The sequence below is a fragment of the Condylura cristata genome, unplaced genomic scaffold, assembly GCF_000260355.1.
Source record: "Condylura cristata isolate star-nosed mole 26May11 unplaced genomic scaffold, ConCri1.0 scaffold00001, whole genome shotgun sequence".
Lineage (NCBI taxonomy): Eukaryota > Metazoa > Chordata > Mammalia > Eulipotyphla > Talpidae > Condylura > Condylura cristata.
The window spans coordinates 46,876,540-46,899,423 of NW_004567102.1; the positions used below are offsets into that span (position 1 = coordinate 46,876,540).

The following is a 22,884-nucleotide window of genomic DNA, read 5'->3' on the forward strand; positions in this document are numbered from 1 at the left end:
CTGTGTATTCCAAGTATCAACTAATCTTTCATTTTTTCTCTCAAGTTAAAAAGAACTGCCAAACTTTCCTCCCCCACACATACAAACTTTTAGTGAAATTACCCCCATTTTTCTTGAGGTTTAGACATGGCCAGGTGTAGGGATTCCCAGGAAATACAAGTTGGAAGGCAGCCGTGCTAACCACTTTACCACCAGTGCTAAATACAACATGCTATGGCAGGCATTATGCTAGATAATACATATTCATTTGTTCTTAAATCAACCCTAGAAAGCCTTCTATTCTCATCTGTTCTTCACAGGTTTAGATTAGGTAATTCTTGCAAAGTAATGTTTCTTGAATAGAATAAGTGTACTAAAACCTACCAGTTGCAGTTATTTATAATTATTCCCCCTGTATTGAGATGAGAAGAATGACTCACACGGGTGAACTAGCTTACAGAACTATCTCTGGATTGGAACTAAAATCTGCCAGCTCCTCAGACCAGGATTTTCTTTCTTTTCAAAATTAATTTTAATGAACTGAAATTATTTTATACCTCTGTTAATATTTTGAAAGTACAGGATTTCTGCCCTCAGGTGCAGTTACCATGACTCTTCCACCCCCAAAGCACTCATAACCCTCCACCACAGTCCATTGTGTACTCCTCTCCCTCACTTCACCCCTCCCACTCTCACCCCTCCTGGATTCCTCAGATCTATGGTCAGCTTTCAACAGTTTGTTTTAAAGATTGTCTTTGCCTGACCCTTTGTTTAGTTTCTCTATATTCCCTGTATATAATTGAAACCAACCATCATTTATCTTTCTCCTTATTTTGCTTAGCACAATTTCTTCCAGATCAGGATTTTTATACTTTAACAAAGCAAAGTGGCTCATTTGTTCTGCACTCACTTTTTTTAAAATACTCATACCTGTAAGATTACAATTCTCATCAATTAATCATTAAAAAAATACAAAAAATTGAAATTATTTGGAAAAAGTATAACAGATTATATAAAGTAATAAAAATGTAAAAAAAGCTCAAATCAAATTATTTCAGTATCCTTAAAATTAGTAAACTAATTCATCAACTAAAAATTAGAGATAGGATATAGTTTAGTCATCTTAAGAATTACGGAAATGTCTTGAAAATAGCATTGTGGTAGTCTTGACTTTGATTCACTTGGAATAAGGTTAAGTATTGCTGCTAAGTAGCAAAAAATACTCATATTTTAAATTTACTTCAATGACTAAGATACCAAGGTTTAGATTTAGACAGAATTAGGCTCAAATCCTCATATTGCCATATACTATTTATAGACACATTTCTTAATTCCTCTACACACAGTGCCTTCAACTGCATTCTGGGGTAATGGCTTCGTGAGACTAATGAATATTATTTATTTTATTTTATTTTCTTCTTTAAAATTATACTTAACCAAACTATTGATGAAAAGAGAGCTCCTGCCTTGGAGCTCCTTCACAGTATCGAAGGTTCAATAGTTGATGTTCCAGAAGGCTTAAGTTACAATTCTATTTCTATCACAAGTGTGTGAACTTTTCCTTTCCACCCAAGTTCTTTGTGTCAGAGTTCTCACCTTCAAGAAAGTATACAAAAAGTCTACTCTTGCACAGGCTAAAATGAGACTCTTAAGGTTCTAAGGGAGTCTAGAAATATCATCTTTAGGGGTCTGGGCTAAGCATTTTACTCCCCTCAATTCTAAATTGATCACATGCAGAAGATGAACAAATAAATTGTTTAGATAGCTAGCTTTAACTGTTTCTCGTTCCGACTCTTTTCTCGTAGTTTTTTCTTGGTCATCTTTGACCTGCAGACTTCATTTAACCTTAGAGAAAATATGGAGTGAACATTTATTTTGTGTCCTCATGTATGTTATCCTCTAGTGAAGGAAACCTCTTGATAATAAATGGACTCATAAAACCACACTGCAGGTCTGGGCAGTAATAACTACTAAGAAAAAACACATCCCATTTTCCTATTTGTTTATCACTAAAATGATAGATTTTGATTTTTTTTGAAATTCTAACCTTAGAACTGAAGTATTTAATAGTAAGAAATCCCATAATCCAAATGCTTGCCATTGTGGAACAGATAAACCAAGAAGGAAGAGTTAGGTTTCTAATGAACAGAAAGAGGTAGAACATGTTTAAAAAATAGAACTTAGTGTTAGCTGCTAGGGATACATTCTTCCATTTTTGTGCCCATAGACTTCTGTGCTCTGTCTCAATAGGAAGTTTGGTTTGGAGCACAGTTCAGTTAGTTATGCTTCAAGAAGAGTCACCCATACTTAGTATATCTATCCAGACAAGCTCTCGAGTCCATGATGGTGCCTTCTCTGGAGCTGAGGAGGAATGGTAAAGGGACAAAACTGTAGAAGGCATGCCAGACTTAGCCTAATTCAGGCAATAATAGGACTGTTTCTTTTTTTAAGAGTGTGGTAGCGAATCCTCAAGAATAGGAAACGGAATGTTAGAATAAATGGTTTTCCCAGCTTGAATTATTCTGATCAGTTCACAATGCATAGCACATTTCAACTTTAAAAATATGTTAAGAATCCATTCCATCTAGTTCTCTCCATACTCAGCACTGTGATCATAGCTAGGGCATCTCTCACCTGGGTTGGAGCCCAACCAAACCTTGCTGCTCTGTCGCCCCTATATGCATCCGTTAAGGCACACCATCCCAACTTAGTTCTCCAAGAGCAAATTCACCCATGTCATTCTTTTACTTAAATCCTTTCATTTATTTCCATTGTGTTTTCATTAAAATTCAAGCCTGATTTGCAACACTTCCTACTCTTCACTTTCACATTTTCTACACTCTAGTCATACTATTTTCATTTCTTCATAGGAATAAAACTTACTCTATTTAGCAATACAGTGTCTTAGCCTCAAATAACCATTCCTGTTTCCTTTGCCTGACTAAATCTTAATCATCCTGGAGGTTGAAGTTTATATATTGCTTCCTCACATCAGCCTAAGCAAATAGTTTCTCATAAGGTCTTGTGGTTTTACCTTTCTGATATCTATCACAATGAAAAATTATATATTTATGTATACTTTTTAAAGTCTTTTTCCTTAACTAAAATGCAAATTCTATTAGTTTAGAAAAAAATGAAATTGTCTCCTTTTCTCAATATTTACATATTGAAGTGTTAGCAAAATGTCTATCCTTAAGAAATACTTACTGACTATAAAGTGAATGAAACATCACTGTGGGAATCATAGAACACCATAGATAATGTTTATTCAAATGTACTGGTATAGCCATTTCTAAAAAAAAATTTTTTTTACACTTTTCAGTATTGCTCATATTTAAAGCAAGCCTGGGGTAGGAATAGAAAATCAAGGGGTCAAGCACACTGAATGGTTATCATGGGCTAAGGCTTCAAGGGTGTCAAGGAATTGACAGTCCTGGACAAGGCAGCCCTGAAGTCTGATGAGGTGCACTGCAAACTGCAAAGTTGCACAGTAAAATTTAAGAATTTGTGATCACTCCAGCATTCTGACCCTTCACAAAGTAAAGATAATTATTTCGTTTATACAATTTCTCTTTTTCCTCTAAGTTTGTTATGTGGAAGTAAATAAAGACCACTTACTTCAAAGAGACCAAATAGAAGTTGTTCTCTAGAACTTACTATATAGTAAAAGAGCCGTGCCAGTCACCATCATTTGCCTCTAGTTTGAGAGTGAAAAAAATTTCTGGTGTGCTCAGTTTGGCGATCATATGCATGAAGAAATGGAGGTGTGCTAAGTAGGAGCATAACTTTCTGAGTGGTTGATCTGGAAGGCAGATCAGTATTTGGGTTTCTCTGGTTGATTCTAAGTTAGAAGAGTGACAAAAATAAGGATGTTAGAAGGTAGTGAGCAAATCATTACTTTTTGTGCAGATTTTACAGCGGTTATGGTTTAGTTTCCCAGGAAGTTTACTCTAGAGGTTCTGGGTCAAAGTTTTGTTCTCATACTTGGTGTGAGCATTGTCTATTAGCTTATTCACTCTCTCAGAGGAATTAATAAAGTCATTTGGAAAGAATGGAAGTAATAGCAAAAGAATGTGTCAAGAACAATGTCATGAGGAGACAAAAATACTTTCATAACTTACAAAAACACATAGAATTTTACTTGATTTGTGCTTTGACTTAATCTTGCTTACCTAAACTTTTGAAGCTCTCCTATGTGCTTAGGAAAGGCCAGCATCAGATGGAATAGAACACATGACTAATAGTATAAGATGTGAATAAATATTCAGAAAGTTCTTAGAAGTTATCTTCAAAAGGGTTCTGTTTCGAGCAAAAAAGAGTTGGAAAGGTTTTATATAAAATAGAGTTGAACTGAGTCGATGATGTTGTCTGATAGTGGTATATTTCCACTGCAAGATGATCTATCTAGAAACCATTTTTGTGAAAATAAACACTTACACTTAAAGAATTCTTTCTCTGAAAACTATAAAAAGTAGAAAAGAACTCATACAACTCAACAAAAGGAAAAACCTATAAAGAAATGGACAGAAGACCTAAATAGATACTTCTGAAAAGGAGACATAGATAGGGTTAGTAAGTACATAAAAGACTGCTCATTATTATCACTTATCATAAGACAAATGCAAACCCAAGCAACAATGAGATATTACCTCAGCCTGTGAGAATGGGCTATATTAAAAAAAAATACAGAAACAATATGTTAGTGGATATGAGAGAAAAATGGAATCTGTGGAAATGTAGACAGGCACTTTCCCTATGGAAAATAGTGTTTTCAAAATATTAAAATCTAATTTACCATATTTGATCCTGTAGTTCTACTTCTAGGTATCTACCCTAAAATGCAAACAAACAAACAAAACACACACACACAAATTATTTAAAAAGGATATATGTAATCCTGTGTTTATTGTAGCACAACTTCCAATAGCCAAATTATGAAAGCAAACTAGGTGTTCAAAGACACATAAGTAGATAACAAAGCTAAGGCATGTGGGCACCCCTGGTGGCACAAGGGGTTATATTCTAGCACATGAAGCTATCTGCAGACACTGCAGCACAAAATAGATCCCCAGCCAAAAGCTAACCCATGTGGCTCAGCAGACCCACTGTTCCCCTTAGCTGTGTATTTCAGGCAATCTGTCTGCTCCCCACTGTGTCTCTGGTGAATGCTCTCATTCCCCACACATCTGGCCTATACTCTAGCTCTTGTATACATAAATAAATAAATAAATATGAAAAAAGAAGGTGTGGTTATAAATACATATAGACAAATATTCTATATATTTTTTGTATGTATATATATATATTTGTGGAACTGAATGTGTATATATATACACATATATATACATATATATGTGTATATATGCATGTGTGTGTATATATGGAATAGAATACTACTATATTCTACATTGTGTGTTTGTGTATGTGTATGTGTATATATATGGAACATATAAATACATACATATGGACTAGAATACTACTCCACAAAAAAAAGAAAAAGAAAGGAAAAGCTGAACCCTTATCATTTGTAAATCATGGGTAGAACTGCTGCAGGGGTGATGCTGAGAAAAATAATCCAAAAGAAGAAACATGTACTCATATGTGGAATAAAGAGAAACAAAATAAATAAGATGAATGAAACCAAAATCAAATTCTACATTCTTCATCTAGGCACTCATAAACCTGAGAAGTGGGATCTTCTATTCCTGATTCATCTACAGTGTTGTAAATCATTATTACCTTATTAAAATAAATTATAAAGACAGAAAAAAACAACTATTTATTTGCCTAAACATGTTTCTATAATAAAATCAGTATCTAACTCATGCATCCTTAGAAAGTATCTTTAAAAAGGAAGGTGGCTGGGTTACAAAAATCGACCTATGGAAATATGTTTGTGAATTTCTACACAGTTAAAATTTTTATATGTGGATAATGTAAATCAAGATAATCCAAAGGTGCAAATCTTCAAAAAGTTTAAATTTCAGTCCTTCCTGGTGGTGCAAGTGGTTAAGTTGCAATGCTGTGAAGCTAGCCACAGCTGTTTAAGCAGGAGTTTGATCCCCAGCCAGGGAGCTGACCCACATGGCACAGCAGACCTCTCCTGTCTCACCCTCTACTCCCCTCAATAGTGTGTTTTAGTCAATCTGCCTGTTCTGTTTCCCACTTTGTCTCTGGAGAATCCTCTCAGCACCCCCTCCCCTGTACCTCTGGCCTGTACCCCAGTTGGTGTATGCATAAATAAATAAGTCTTTATTTTTTAAAGATTTACTTATGCATACACCAACTGGGGTACAGAACAGAGGTATGGGAGGGTGAGAGGATTCACCAGAAACAGAGTGAAGAGTAGAACAGGAAGATCTGCTGAAATACACTGCTGAGGGGAGCAGTGGAGGAAACAGAAGAGGTCTGCTGTGCCATGTGGGTCAGCTACCTGGCTGGGGATTGAACTAGTGCTGTGGTGACTGAGGATAATTTGATTGCACTATCTTTAACCCTTGTGCCACCAGGAGGCCCCAATAAATAAATCTTTTTTTAAAAAAGTTTAAATTTTATTTTCAAGTGAAGTGTCATTTCACTTTTAATATCTTTACTTTCTGAAAATTCACTGCTTGCATTTATACTCAAAAGTACAGAAACTGATATCAGCAATTTACAGACTTCTTGCTGAAAATTCAAGCATTTTGATTATAAAGAGAGAAAATGAGATTTTGTAATGAAACACTTCATTCTGAGCTTCTAGGATCAGACATTTCAAAATGCTTTTTGAAGATTTTTTGTATACTATATTTTTAAAGAAAAAAAGTAGTGATTTCCATAATTATCTTTACTTTTGGCTTTCTCTTGCCTGTAGAATCCTACACTCATTATCTCCCTAGGAAAGTTTGTCTAAACAGAATTTATAGTCTTCAAAATTTATCATATCTAGCGTTCCACCCAAGCTAGGTGATACATTTCTTTATATCTAACAGTTTTTTATCTACCTTGCTTTAATGACACTTCATGTTTACACTCAGTTCCCATAGAAACAAGGATCTCAACTTTTGGAGAATTGAGATTTCTTTTGCCTTCCTGTAGGGAAACAATAGCAACAATGCTGTCTAGTATTCTTTATGTCAGTTACAATGTATTGTTTGCTTCTTAAAAAAAAAAAAATGCACCCTGGGTAGAATTCAAGCTTATCATCTCTCCTTAGAGATGCTACCATTTTTTTTTTTAACTTTTATGGAATTCACAAATGTATGGAAGGTTTTTGATTGTTTGTGAATGTTATTGTAGTTATTTTTCTTAGTAACTTTTAGCTTCTCAGATGGTAAAATATTTTAAAATGCAATTTATATATGATGTTTGTATTTAGAAGACAGTAGGATTACAAACAAAATAGAACAAAATTAAACACATAGGTATAGGGGACAAATAAGTGGTTGAGAGAGGGAGGCAGTGTGGGAGGTGAATCTGATAAATGGAGCCAGTTGTTTGATAATGGTTGGAGATTAGACTTTCAGTGGTGACCATGATGGGTAGCATATATTGAAATTCCTCATTATAAAGCTGTACAGCTGAAATGAAAAGCATAATGTCATAAGGCAATATTGTTTTAATAAAAAAAATACTTTTTAAGAATGAATACAACTTTATTATTTTGGCCCATCAGAGAACATGAATACTGACTTTCTCCTTTCAACAGAATATTTTTTTTTATTTTGTGAAGATATAATTGTTCTATAGCACTGTTTTGATTCAGGGTCACGCATCTTCAGATGCATGTCACTCGGCTCCCAAAACCAAGAAACCCATAGAACCTTGGCCATCATCACTGAGCCCTGTCCGCACTTGGCTCTCCATCTTTTTCCCCACCTTGGTAGTTTTAATTTGAACTGACAGATTTCTAGATTGTTGTATTGGTTGATTTGAATGGCCCTTTGTTTTGATTCTCTGCATTTCATAAATCAGTGGAGCTATGCATAATCTCCTGCTTTATTTTGGCTAGCACAGTTCCCTCCATGTTGTCACAATGACAAAAGTTCATCTTTTATCGCTGAGTATTCCACTGTGTGTATGTGTGTGTAGCATAGCTTCTTAATCCACTCTTTGACATTCGGGTTATTTCTGTAACTTGACTACTTGACTATTCAACAACTGTACACTAACATATTTACTATAATAAAACAATTGTAGTATAGTGACTTGATTTCAAAATACTCTCTAAACTACATTTTTATGTTTAAAATAATGACCCTTTATTGAATATTGTTATAATACTATATTTGAGAAAATTTAGTTTATTATTCAAACTTTATTTTTAGAAAACAAACTACCTAAGTTGTCTCTTAACTCTTCATTATGCTTCAGGCTAACTTTGCCTTAAATGAAATTCCTAGACATGAAATATTTGTATTTATCTTAACCACCCCTGTTAGATGATTATATATGTGTTGATTTATTATTCTTATAATAATGCTGTAGTTCTCATTGGTGACATTTCAGGACCTACAGAAAGTAGGACTGATAGATAATTTTAGACATGCAATTGAATTTTTTGTAAACATTATACAAGCAACTATCTCTATTTTTCATTTAAAACTTAACATTAGAAGGGATGAAGTAAGAAAGAAATGTCTCCAACTTGCCCACCACAGAAAGAAAAGCTCTATGTTGAAAACTATCTTCCCCCACTGTTCATATATCAAACAGGCTAGACAAATCTGAATTTGCAAATTATCCAGAAAGAATGGGCATTGTAATATACCCATATGATTAATTCATTGATTCAGTCCACAGTGTATATTCAATCATTGGAAAAAATTTTCATCTCCTGAATATAAATTAGCTTTTAATATCAAGACCTTCTTTATGCTTTCCATTTCTTAATACCCTCAAATGATACTCTGAGGGATGCATTTCATTTAATGGGACAGTAAATATACTTCAAAGCAAGCTAATCTCTATGAGTCATATGATTGGAGGCAACTCATTAATGGAAGGACTTTTTTTTAAAAGAAACTTAATTTGTAATAGAGTCAACATATTTCTCTTAAGTCAGTTTGAAACATAATGTGGTTTTTCATAATCACCACATAGGTCTTCTGTAGAGAAGTATCACTGATATCTTTTTTTGGTGACAGATATATCTGTCTTATATATCTGTCTTAAAACAGTGTTTAATTAAATAAATATTTTTCCTTCCTTTTTTACATTGTTCTATAATGGAAAACTGTTGCTTTCTTCCTGCCGTCTCCCCGTATCTCTGGATATTTTGTTAGTGAATGCAACTAAGACAGTATAAGTAAATTAAGATTTATTTTGCTTATTTATACATTATCTTATTTATTTGTGCATGTAAGAACTGGAGTGTAGGCCATATGTGCAGGGTGAGAGGATTTACCAGAGACAGAGTAGGGAGCAGAACAAGCAGATTGACTAAAATACACTGCTGAGAGGAGCAGTAGGCGAGACAGGAGTGGTCTGCTTGCTGCACCATGTAGATAAACTCCCTGGCTAGGGATTGAACTCATGCTCAATAGCACACTATGGCTTGATAGTGCTGAGACTTTAACCTCTGTACCACTAGGGAGGACCCACTGTAAGTAGAATTTTGAAAAACCCTATTATGCCATCGTGTTTTAGTCTCCTCAAAAAGTCTAACATGTTAAATTATTTCTTAACTTTAAATGAACTGGTCTTGATTTATAATTAATATTTTAAGCCTAACAGCAAATGTTATTTGTTCCTACATGAGAAAGTTTTAGCTAAACTTGTCAAAGTGATTATTAGTGCAAATTCTGCAGAGAATTAGAAAGATGTTCCATTAATTCTGTTTGCATGAAACAGAGTGAACATACACATTTGGAAGAAAACATAAAGTGCTAATTATAGATGATATAAACAACTATTAGCTCAGGGGAGGAGGCAGACATATTTATTGAACATAGAGGAATAATATGAGTAGTAAAATAAACAAAGTTTATAATGAGAAAACTATCAAAGACATAAATAATTGACTAATTACAAAATATTTAAATAAATTATTTAAAAGTCATTCTGAAAATGTTTTTTTTCTATACAGAAAGAAACAAACAGAAAACACAGTTATCCAGCAAATTTAAATGAAGAACTTAAACTTTCCTGAAAACTACAAAATAAATCATAAAACACTTACACAAAATGTTAACAAGATATTTACATTAAATATAGTCTAGGAAAAATACAAATGAATGACAAAGACATATGCATAGTACTCCCCAAAGTTAAATATGCTATTAAGATAGAGCTTGAACAAAATGTGTACATATGAAAGAAAAAGCACACTTGTACTGTCAACCAACGTTTGCTAAATGGATGAATGTTACCTTTGCCAAGGTAAAACATTGAGAGTGAAATTTTCAGCTCTCACCTATCATACACATGGAAATTGGGTATCTGTAATTCAAAGTATTAATATTCTTTCTCAAGGCACTTAGCATCTAACTAGGAAGATAGGTAATATTAAATATAATTTTAATTTAAAGCAGCATTTAAGTGTATTTCCTGAAAGGTAACACATTTTTTTTCCATTCAATTAGTATATTCTGAACATTCACATATAAAACCCCTTTAGGACCTGTATCCAAAGACTTTGGTGTCCAGTTCCTATACTTAGGAGATTTAAGTTTTAACTAAAGAAAGATTTTTAAAAATGTTAATTCATACCTCTGCATTAGGAACTTATACAAATTGTTCTGTTCGTTGAAGAACAAATGTGGGGACTGTTTAATCCCTAGTTGTTGATTTTTTAAAGATTTATTTATTTATGCATACAGGCCAGGCCTGGGTACAGGCCAGTGGTGGTAAAAGGATTCACCAGAGACAGAGTTGGGAGCAGAATAGGCAGATGGAGGAAGTACACTACTAAAGACGGCAGTGGGCGAGACAGAAGAGGTCTGCTGCGCCACATGAATCACCTCTGGGGCTGGGGATCAAACTTGCACCTAAGTGGTTGCAGCAGCTCAGCTTGCTTGCAGTGCTGCGCTTTAACCTGTTGCACCACTAGAGAGGGCTCAGTTTTTCTCCCTAGTTTTGAAACAATGAACAGATACACATGGAAGATGGGATTATTCTACATAAAGAATATGACTAGTTTTTAAAATGTTATGTTTCATTGAGATAGCATTTAGTCTACAGCACTGTATATGATTTAGTAGTATAGCTTCATAGTTATTTATATGTATGTTACCACACCAAAGTGCCTGTAATCCTTCGCAATAGTCCATTGGATCTCTTTTCCGCTTTTCTTTATACACACTCATAGCCTCAATTCTATAGTCAGATTTCTAGTGTTTGGTTTAAATTTGTGTCTTCCATGTTTTGTTTCTTTATATTCTATGCTATGAGTGAAATCATCTAATATTTGTCTGTCTCCCTTTGATTTATTTGATCAGCATAGTTCCCTCTAGTTTAATCCATGTTGTTGCAAATAGCAAGGTTTCAATTTCATTTTTATAGCTGTGTACTATTCCATTGTGGATATATACCACATCTTAATCCACCCTCTGTCAATTGCCCTTGACTATAGTGCTACACTGAATATAGGAGTTTATATACATACATATATATATATTTTTTTTCAAATTAATATTTTGTATGCTTTGGTTAGATAAATACTTAGGTATAAAATTGCTGGAAAATATGGCAGATCTCTGTAATATTTTGAGAAATCTCCATACTAGTTTTTAGTATACCTTTTTGCAAAGATTCCCTTTTTCTTCACATCCTTGCCAACACTGTTAATTCTGGGCTTTTTGATATGGGCCATTCTCACAGGATGAGGCGGTGCCTCCTTTGGGTTTTGGTTTGCATTTTCCTTATCATAAATATGGTTGAACATTTTTCCATGTTGACTAATGTATTTCTTCTTTAGAGAAGAGTCTGTTTAGCTCAGAGTATATATATATTGCAGAAGACATGGTAACATAACAATTTCAAAAATTATAAATGCAATGAAATTCACCTTCAAAATGAAAATATACATATTATCCAGTCTTTTAAACATAATGACAATAGAATGTCTCTCTTTCTCTCATTTAAAATAGAGTGTTAGGTAATTTCCAAATTAGAAATATAGAGAATGTTAGATAATTTTCTTGAGGAAAAAATAAAACTGCTGCCAGATAGGTTGCCCTCAGTCTTTTTACTACATTAAATACATTAACTATTTTTTTAAAAATGAATATCTTAGAGTGGTCTAGACAAGGCTGTAATAATATATCTATTAGGTCAAGTTTTCTTTCATAGAAAGGCAATAAAAATATCTTCAATTTTGCAAGTAGATGGAAGTCTGTCACATAGTTATCTCTTACAACTAAATTATTTTGTATGAGAATATGATGCATGAAAAGTAAATATTTGGTCCTCCCTGGTGCAGCGGGTTAAAGCACAGCACTAAGAAGCTAAAGTCACTTCCACATGAGCTCGACTCCTGCCTGCGCCAGAGGTGACCACATGGCGAGGCAGACCTTTCCTGACCCGCCCGCTGCTCCCCTCAGCAGTGTACTTTGTCTATCTGCCTGTTCTGCTCCCTACTCTGGTGAAGCCTCTCACCGCCCCTGAGCCTCTGGCCTGCACCCCAGCTCTGTATGCACAAATAAATAAGTCTTTGAAAAGTAAATATTTAACAAAGAAGTAACTGTTTGACAATCCTGGTAAAACCTAAACTAAGTGGGCCCTCCCTGGTGGCACAGCTGGGGAAAGCACAGCATTAAGAGGCTAAAGCCACTTCCGCATGAGTTCTATCCCCGCCTGCCCTGGAGATGACCACATGGCAGCGGCAAACCTCTCCAGACCCGCCCGCTGCTCCCCTCAGCAGTGTACTTGGTCAATCTGCCTGTTCTGCTCCCCACTCTGTCTCTGGTGAATCCTATCACCCTCCACATCTCTGGCCTGTACCCCAGTTCTGTATCAATAAATAAATAAATCTTTAAAAAAAAACAAAAAACAAAAACCTAAACTAAACTAAGTGATGGGGTTGTGACTGGATTTAGACAATCTGATACTCTGCAGTGGAGTATGATGGAAAAGATGAGGCATATACATTTAAAGATAAAAACTTAAAGTATTCTAAAGCATTATTGTGATCTCTAGGGATCATTTAATTTTCCTTCCAAAATCATACTTTGAAAGAACTGTTATTTCCTGACCCCCCCCCCAAACCTCTGACAATTGTTATATTTGTCTTTGTTTATACCGGGTTAGATATTTTAGATATCATCTGTAAACTGATATCACAATGTTCTAACCTTGATTTGTCTGATTTATCTCAATATAATTAGCTCAAGATTCATTTATAGTGTTGCAAATGGTATGATTTCCTTTTTCTATGGCTGAACGGTATTCCATATTAAATTAACATGTTGCACATCTTTAATTTACAGAATTTTATGTCAAATATATATACATGCACACACACATATTTAGAGATTTATTTATTTATGCATACAGAACTGGGGTTACAAGCCAGAGTTGAGGGGTGGTGAGAGGCTTCAGCAGAGACAGAGTGGGGGGCAGAACAGTCAGATATACTGCATTGCACTGCTAAAGAGAGCAGCGGGCAGGTCAGGAGAGGTCTGCCGAACCATGTGGTATCAAACTCATGCTAAAGAGGCTTTAGCTTCTTAGTGCTGTGCATTAACGAGCTGCACCACCAGGGAGGGCCCATGTCAAATATATTTTAATGACAAGAAAAAACATTAGACTAAGATTGACTTTGGGTTTGTGATATGTTCAAAATTTAAGTTAATTATCTCATATCTTTTCTGTATTTTATAGTTTCACATGAATTATATTTATGATCAGAAGGCTGAATTTATTTTAAAAACCCTTTATTATGTAAAAATATGATAAATATTAATGACATAATTTGCCATAGCTCTTTATTTTTGAAGCAATTTTATGTACTGATGTAATTTTATCTTGATGTTAGTGTGGCCTTGTAATTTGTTATACAAACCATGAGATTTGTAATTTCTTAAGAGTGTTCTATTAGTGTTCAAACTTGAAAGACAGTTATAGACTTCAAGTGCCTGGACAACCAAGAAAGACATAGTCTCAGCCTATTTAAAACATTCCTATGGGGCCAGTAAAAATTAGATACATTTTTTTCACTTTAGAACTGAAAAAAAATATACTCGAATGACATGATTAAAGTTGTAATGAAAAATAGTGGTTTTGAAAATAAATTGAGGTCAATGATTGTCTTGACTTAGTTCATGGTTCTTGTGATTAAAACAAAAGGCCCAATGGTGACACTTTCCTCAATCAATATAAAGTTTTGAATTATACAGTCCTAGGATACTTAAAATCTAGGAATCATATAAAATTGTATCTGATTTAATGTTATTGAAATTTCCAAATATACACAATAATCTGCCAAGAAACTTGAGATTTAGAAAACTGAGATAGAGATCTTGAGGGTGTCATTATGTAGACAACAGTTGGAAAATTAAATTTGCCAATACTTTGGTTGAAAAATACATGTTTGAAAAATGCAATGAAGGAAAGGCTTAAAATCCAAGGAAACAAATGCATGATATATATTAATTATAGACCAGGGACAGAAAGTAACTGCAATAAAAGATTTGCAAAGTGTCTTGTTTAGCCAACAGTGTTTTATTTAAGGATTTTGATTTTGAATCACTTTAATCACATCAGCAGGCATTCTCCCACTTACTTCCCTATTCCCTTTACAGTTCCCCGTCCCTCTACAGTTTCCCAGCAGGGCCCGCTCTTTCCCTCATGCTTTGCTGGGATGCACCTGTTCTGGGAACGTGCAGCCCAAAGCACACTCTGTGATAAGAACAGGATCTCTTTGTGCCTCTCACTTTTACACATTGAGATTTTGTGATATGAAAAAAAAAAAATGATAGCACTCTTAGCTGCAATTCATGCTATTGGTTTGTGTCCTTCCACTTTGCTTCTGATGTAACTGCCTGGCCTCTGAAGACCTTTTATTATTGATCTAGAATCACAATATTTTGTAGTTGCAATATATGATGTCACTATTTTCATAGTTTAAGATAAAGAAAATTAATTCACCACTAGGTAATTTACTTGGTAAAGAATTCTAAATCAATACTTATTCATTTTTTTCTCACTATATTATTTAACTTTTTTCTTTGCTGACACAAACATCAGAAATATGTAGTTTTTAATGAGAAAGAGAAAAATTACTCATTTGAGAATTTTTTAGACATCATGAGATAAATATTTAATTGGGCTCCTAGTATAGTAAAATGCATTCTTGAAAAACATACCAGGGTTTGCAGTTATATATGACTATTAGAATGACATATCTTATGAAGAACAAAGATTACTAATATTTCTACTTTTATTCTTCACCAATTAAAGAGAGATAGTAGTTTTAAGAAACCCCAGTGAAAATAGACAGATTATAAAGGAATCAGAGAGAGTAAATATGATGATATATAAAGAAAACAAAATGCTGGCAATATTTGAATATTTTTTTATGCTGATAAGGCCCTTGTTGGCATATTTAGATAGGATGCAGGTAAATAATTCCTGCTAAATCAATATCACTATAAAATAATTTTTAATCAAAACCTTATTTTAAAGATAATTTGATATCTTCCTTACTTTGGGGGGGAGGAAGTTAGCTCATTTGCGAGGGGTGTATGAAAGAAGAATCTCACTATTAATAACTGCCTGATTTAAGAGAATGGAGAAAAGTACTGACTTTATATTTCCTCCTGTCTTCGGTGTTTACTGGTGGTTGACTTTTGTTAAATAATGATATGCTGGTGCAGACTCTTGTGAACCACCGTACTATATATTAACATATGCTTTTATCAGTCTCCAGGAGGTGCTTCTATAGTGTGTGTTCAATAGGAATAAAGTGTTTGAAAACTTAGTATTTGGTCTAATCTGAGAACATTAGCTAAATATATAGATATATATATATATATATATGTATGTATGTATATATGTATGTATTAAATAAACTACAGAAGAAGATCTTGGAATGAATGATTCAGATGAGCTTGCGCTATAATCTCCCTTTTACAGCGTGTTTTAAAAACTACAGTGGTGTATTTTAAAAGCTCCTAAGGTGAGTCTGGCTACAATTTTGCCTTAGTGGGGTTTATATAACATACTTTTTAATTCTAAAACTTACCTTTACCTGCTAATTTATCCTGATTCTCAGGTTTTGTTCTGTCTTTTAGTTTGGTCCAAATAATATGGCATGCTATCTTTGTAATGAGAGGATGAGATAGGTCCATTACAGTGAAAGTTATCTGCTGTTAATGAGTCGCTATCCCACTATCAAAGTATCATCAAATACAGTTTATCTTGGTGAGTGAAAGTTTAAATGGAAAATCGAGCTCCCACACTGACTGTAGAAGTGCAGGGGATCATTTTGTTCTTTAATGTCACACTTCACTGGACACACTTCACAGAGCAGTGAATCATGCTTAAAACAAGCAGCCTTTAACGACAGCAGGTAATGCAGCAGAGGTGAATAATAAGTGTTAGCAGTCTTAACTTTCCCTTGTGGTACTCTTTCCCAGGTGCCTGATGGATAATTTACAAAATACATATGCTATTTTACAGATTGGAACTTGGGATCCAGCCAGTGGCCTGAATATGACAGAAAGTCAAAAGGGAAAACCAGCCAACATTACAGATTCTTTATCTAATCGCTCTTTGATCGTTACCACCATTTTGGTAAGTATTTGTTTTTCCATTATTTTTAGATAACTGTAGATAAGCATGGAAGTGGATAAAAAAGGACATTATAATTGGACTAGTAATGGACAAAATTTAATGCATTTGACAGTTAGTTAGCAATTTCTGTATAATAGATGAGTCAATATCAGTTGACTCACAGTTTTATTTTATAAGTCTTCAATGGTGTAAATTATATTAATGTTTGAGTTGTTTATGCCAATTAATAATATAGCTTCATATATCACTGTGCATAATTACCTTTTTCAAATTTAACTACTGTTGAAGAATTATGAATGTTAAGATCTGAAAAATACATAGACATACATTTGTATAACTATAGTTAGTGAAGAGTCATGTGTGAATTTTGTTGCTTCTTTCATTCATGCAAATTACTTCACAAGGTACCCCATTCATTTTTCAAGATTTTTTCTATTCTATTATAATTATATATTAACTTTGCTTTCAATGCAATTGTTTTCATCATGGAGAATCACTTTTACTTTACTAATCTCCCTAATGAAATTAAATAGCAAGTGCTTTGATAAGCAGGAAATATTTTCACCACCAACACAGTTAAACTAGATATTTTTAGATAAACTAGCTATTTTTAGCTCTTTTATAATTATATATTTTAATTGGCCCACACAGTAATGTTTATTTATGCCTTCTTTGCCATTTGCAAATGGAAAATTTAATTTTTGGTAAGAATTCTTACGTTATTTAGTCAGAATATCTACCTACAGAAAAAGCTTATCAATGTCTATGTCTCACCAGGTAGTCAATACAAATGTGAGCTTAATGTCCAGGAAAACCACCACATACTGTTTGCATTTATATAATTTCCAAATTTGATTTATGGTAGCAAATTAAGCCAAGGGGAATTCATAATCTTGTCCTGTTAGTGACAACAAGGGATGTCAGATCTCCAAGCATGTCAAAATAAAACAGCTTGAGTTAAAATAGCTTAGGTTAAAATAGCTTGGTAATGAAGCAAAGCTAGTAATCATGAAATGGCATGGAGGAAGCTCATGAGCATTTTTTAAAAAATCATTTCCATGGACCTCAGTGAATCCTTGCTCCCTACTTAATGATAGTCAAACATCCTAAGCCCTTATAAACTTAATTTTAGTGTATCTTCTTATATTTTCAGATATAACTCTCATACCCACCAATCTACTCTGTTTTCAGTTGGAATATTCTTACAGAATGCTGGCACATTCTTTTTATGTCAGCATATCCTCAGTCTTACAATCTCATACTAGTACTATTATATTCATTTAACCATGAAACTATCCTTCCTGCCATCAGCCTTCCCGTTTTGCAGTATATCCCATTCTCCACTGTAAACATCTAAAACTGTTTTCTGCTTTTGCATCTTCAATGAATCCATATTGACCATTAAAAAAAAAAAAAAAAAAGCCCTCCACTGTTGTGCAATACCTTCTAAAGCCTTTTTCTCTACCACCTTTCTATCCTTGTTTCCCATAGCTCCCTTTCAGGAAATGGTAGAGCCATAGGCTGCTCCCCTGTTTTCTTTGCAACATGTTTCTCTTCAGTTCTGAGATAACATAGTGCTATTAAAATAATGAAATGTACTATTTAGAGTTAATATAATGCTGATAATGCTATTCTTTATTTCATGTGTACAGTGTTTCTTCAAACATCACTGAACTGTAATTAGAGGAACTTCTACAGTGCTCATGGAGTGGAGTGATGAGTAGGGGAACTGCAGTCTTTGCCATTTGGCTTCTTTAGCTGTTATTCTTAACTCAGCCAAACTTCTAGATTCATCACTTACTCTCTGTCTATAAATATTTGCTCATTACAAATCATTACCCCTGTGGAAACTATACAAATCCTATTTATTCATTCCCCCCCACCATTGTCCTGTTTTTTCCTTTTGTTCTTTCTTTTTAAAGATTTATTTATTTATGCATATAAGAACTGGAGTGCAGCCAGAGGTATTGGAGGGGTGAAAACTTTCACCAGAGACAGAGTGGGGAGCAGAACAGGCACATCAACTGAAATACACTGCTGAGGGGAGCAGTAAGAGAGACAGGAGAGGTCTTCTGTGCCTTGTGGGCCACAGCTCCCTGGTCTGGGATCGAACTTATGTTGTAGTGGCTGCTGATAGCTTCATAGTGCTTAGACTACGCCACCAGGGAGGCCCAAATCCTATTCATTCTTCTAGACACATCTCAAATGACTCCATCTTCCTGAAACTGCTTACTTGTTCCCTTTAGTTGCATGACTGTTGGGGAAAAGGAACTATAGTTTATATAATACTCTATATGGCATTTGTCATGCATTTTATTATTATTATTATTTTTTTTAGAAAATTTATATGTATCTATGTCTCCATTTTACTTTAATCTATAAAAGGCCAGAGGTCTTTTTTTTTCTTTTTTTTTACTTTTGGATCAATATTGGAGAAAAAAAGTCCCTGGGTTAATAATAAACATTGAGTAAAGTATTTGCCAAATTAAATAAATGATATCTAATTAAATGGAAAATTGGAGGAAGTAAGCAAACTTCAAATGACTATGATTAAATATTTTCAAGTCAATATATTTCAAACTTCTAGTCCAAACAAAGGAGGTGATTAAGACTAACATCTAATTTCTCAATCTTAATTATTCAGAATTGTTTCATACAAGTATCCAGATGTTTTTCTCAATTGTAAATAATTTTTTATCTTCTTAAAATCTTTAGCTTCCTTTGAAGTCAGGTATAAAGCCTTTACTGAAGACTACCCAAACCACACTGCAACCTTTGGGCCTTGAACATATTAACATATATATATATATATATAATTACACAGTTAATTGTCATCTAAATAATGATTTAGAATTACTGCTCAGATCATTACTCATAACAAAACAATAAGATCAACTTTGGAACATATACTAAGCTTACATTTTAATATATATGTTGTTTATATTTTAGGTATGCCACTCCATTAATTCCTAATAGATTATGATATTTATTAAAAGGAATAGTTTTTGCACTATTTTGTGGAAAAAAAAATTCTGATTCTCTGTTCACAATCAAATGAAGACAAAAACCGATTTGGAGAGATTATTTGCCTTATATACACAAGCCTTTGCTTGATGTAATTAATTGATATTTAATGTACAGTTACATGGAGGTTATAATCATTTGATTTATGTTTTGGTTAGTTTATACTTTTTTCTCAGAAAATTTCAGAGGAGAGCACTGCTACATTGTGATATTCATGAAGTTCACTTATACTTCTTGTTGAACATTTTCATTATGTGTCTTAAAAAACCTGTGAGATTTCTAGAATTCACTATTACCACTTGTTATTCACTTGTTATTCATAATCACTTCCATTTCTTTTGAATTTCATTTACTGACTTATTTTTTTATTTTCATTCACTCTTATGCTTAACAACTCTATATGGAATGATTACAGTATACCAAACATTGCATTAAAAGCTGTATTTGGTGAACAATATAGACATATTCTCTGTCTTCATGGGTTGTAGATTTTGGTAGGGATTTATGGAATTAATAATACATACTCCCTATCTTCTCACTCTCTGTGTTTCACACACACACACCTTGTGCTTAGGTTAAATGAGAAGAATAAATGGTGTGACTCCTTTTACAGGATGATCTTAAATTATGTTAGCTGTCAGGAGTGGAAAGATCAGTCACATTAGGCTTCATTGCAGAAGAATCAACAGCTGAGATATGAAGTTTGAAACATAATTAGAAAGGAAAAGGAGTATTTTTGGCAGAAATAACAGTATTTAAAGAGCCATAAAGCAATAAAAATCTTGGTAAACTTATAAAATTGAAAGAAGGCCCTAATTACTGGGGCTAATGCTGTGGTCTGTTACTCAACTTCATCGAATATGATTACACAAATATGGTTCATTACAAAAATGATAGTAGACTTTTATTTTAGGCCTACTATATTTAGACAATGGCTCTTGGGACTGTGTGACTGGTGGCTATCAGTTAGTTTGTTAATAGAGCTCCAAGTCAGCCAATTCCCTCTGTACCACTCCTATATAATAGTTGATTTCTATTCATCAAAGGATTTTGGTACTTAAATGTCAGTGTATATACTCTTTCCTTTGATGGCTACTAGAACTTCAATGTGCAAATGACTATAAATATAGTTATTCATAATCATTTGATTTATGTTTTGGTTAGTTTATAAAAAAATTACTCTTGCAAATGTTCTTTCTTTCATTTGTTCAATGAATTAAGCCAAGTTCCTTGCCTTTGCAATTTCTCCTTCTTCTTCTTCTTCTTTTAACTTTATTAATGTTTCCTGAACATTGTATTTCATGCTATGTTTACTTGCTTAAGATTATAAAGCTTTATTGTTACAGTCCACATGTACAGAAAGCATAGCTAGAAGCAATGTTCCAAGGACAATGGAAAGAATCACAGTATAAAAAAGTGATGTGACCAAATCATACCCTAACTGGTTTTGTAGTTTCTCCTGTAATATCAACAAAAGCAGATTTATAGGGCTTCAAGTGTGCCACAGCAATAAGTTTTCCCTCTGATTCTACTCTTTCCATTGTCACAGAAGGACTGCTGAGCACCTAGTTCTTAGAGTTGCTAGTATTTGGGTTTGTAAATCCAGACATTGCAGCTTCATAAAGAAACAGATTTCATTCCCATCAATCTACACTCTTTATAAGCATTTTTAAGCATGCGATGTGGAGATAGTAAGACCAAAATACTTTAAGGGAGATAGTGTGGATACATATGTGCAAGTACTTCTTCAATGTTAACATTCAAGATGAGAGTACTTCATTCAAACTCAAATACCATTCTTGAAACTCACTTGTTCAAAAGCAACCATCCTTTTTTTTCCAGCAGATTTCTGTCTTCCATGTTTGGAATCATGCTAATCTAATATTACATTTCCCCTTTCATACTTATTCTAATAATTCATTGTATTTTATTTCAAATAACTTCTTATATATTTTTTAGACTTCTAATTCAGATAGATAAATATAAAGCTACTGGAGGTGGTAGAGGAACAAACTAGATTTTTGTGAAATTAGTCATAACTTTTAAAATCTTAGGGTCTCAATTTTTAAAGTGAACAAAACTTTATATTTTTACCCCATAATCATACACACACTGACACCCAATTACAGTTGCTTCTTTACCTTTCTTATTAATCTAATTTTTAAATGCTACCACAATAAAACTGTTAAATATTTCCATTTTAGTGTTATTTTTAATTGTCAATTCTATGTTGATGATTATTTCTTATGAATAATATACTAAATTTGGTATAAAAGAATTTATAAGAAACCTGAATTCTTAAATTAGCTTAACCACAGCAAGTTACATGGAAATGCAATAATTTTACTTTAGTGTACTCATTTTTAAAGGTGTCATTACAATTGTGCTGTGAAAATTATTTAATCTAAATTTCAAATTTAATCTTTTTTGAGAGTTGGATATGAATTTGTTGTTTCTTGTAGGACATACATACCCTCAATGTCTGGAAACTTCCTTCCTCCATGAGGCCTTATCACACTGTTTCTCTGTATTTCTAAACTGTTTATGGTTCTAATAAGTTTCTGTTCACTCAAAGGAAAAGATTTATTTTCTTAAATACCTCAGTCTCTTTAAACCCCATATTCACAATTCAAATACCAAAAAGAAATAAAGGAAAAGTTATTCTAAGAGAAAATAAGAATTTAGTTAGGAATATATTGAGCAAGTTAGTTAGGTAGGGATTGATCATGTGTATTATAAAATGAAGAAGTTGTAGAATATGATTTGAAAGATATGCCTAAAAGCACGAAGAAAAGAGATTGCAACATTGAAAAATCAGGCATGACATTTCTAGGCAATAGATTAGAAAGGGGCAAAAATAATTGAGAAACATTGATGAGGCCTTTAAGGTTAGAAGTCTAAGAAACTAGGTTGTTGGCTTCATCACAGAGCATGATAAGAATGGTGGAGAGGGTGATAATAAAATAATTAGCCATGTATGGATGAGGATTTGGCAATAACTTTTATGTGGTCAAATCTCAGTTATTCATTTAAAAGATAATAAATCAAATTCAGAAATGAAACACAGTTTAGATATTAGCTAATAGGTGCAATCGCCTTTCCTATCAAACCTTATACTGGAAACACTGTGAAATGGCACATGTAATTGATTTGAACTTCAAGTTCCCC

The 22,884-nt window shown here is 33.5% G+C and overlaps 1 protein-coding gene across 2 annotated transcripts in view; it reads left to right on the forward strand.

Moving 5' to 3' along the window:
* GRIK2 (glutamate receptor, ionotropic, kainate 2) overlaps positions 1-22,884 on the forward strand; it is a 567,868-nt gene that overhangs the window by 360,258 nt on the left and 184,726 nt on the right. For both annotated transcript variants that reach the window (XM_004673729.2, XM_012722222.1), the window contains one exon: positions 16,579-16,692. In XM_004673729.2, the coding sequence (XP_004673786.1) occupies positions 16,579-16,692 (114 nt within the window). The remainder of the gene's footprint in view (positions 1-16,578; positions 16,693-22,884) is intronic.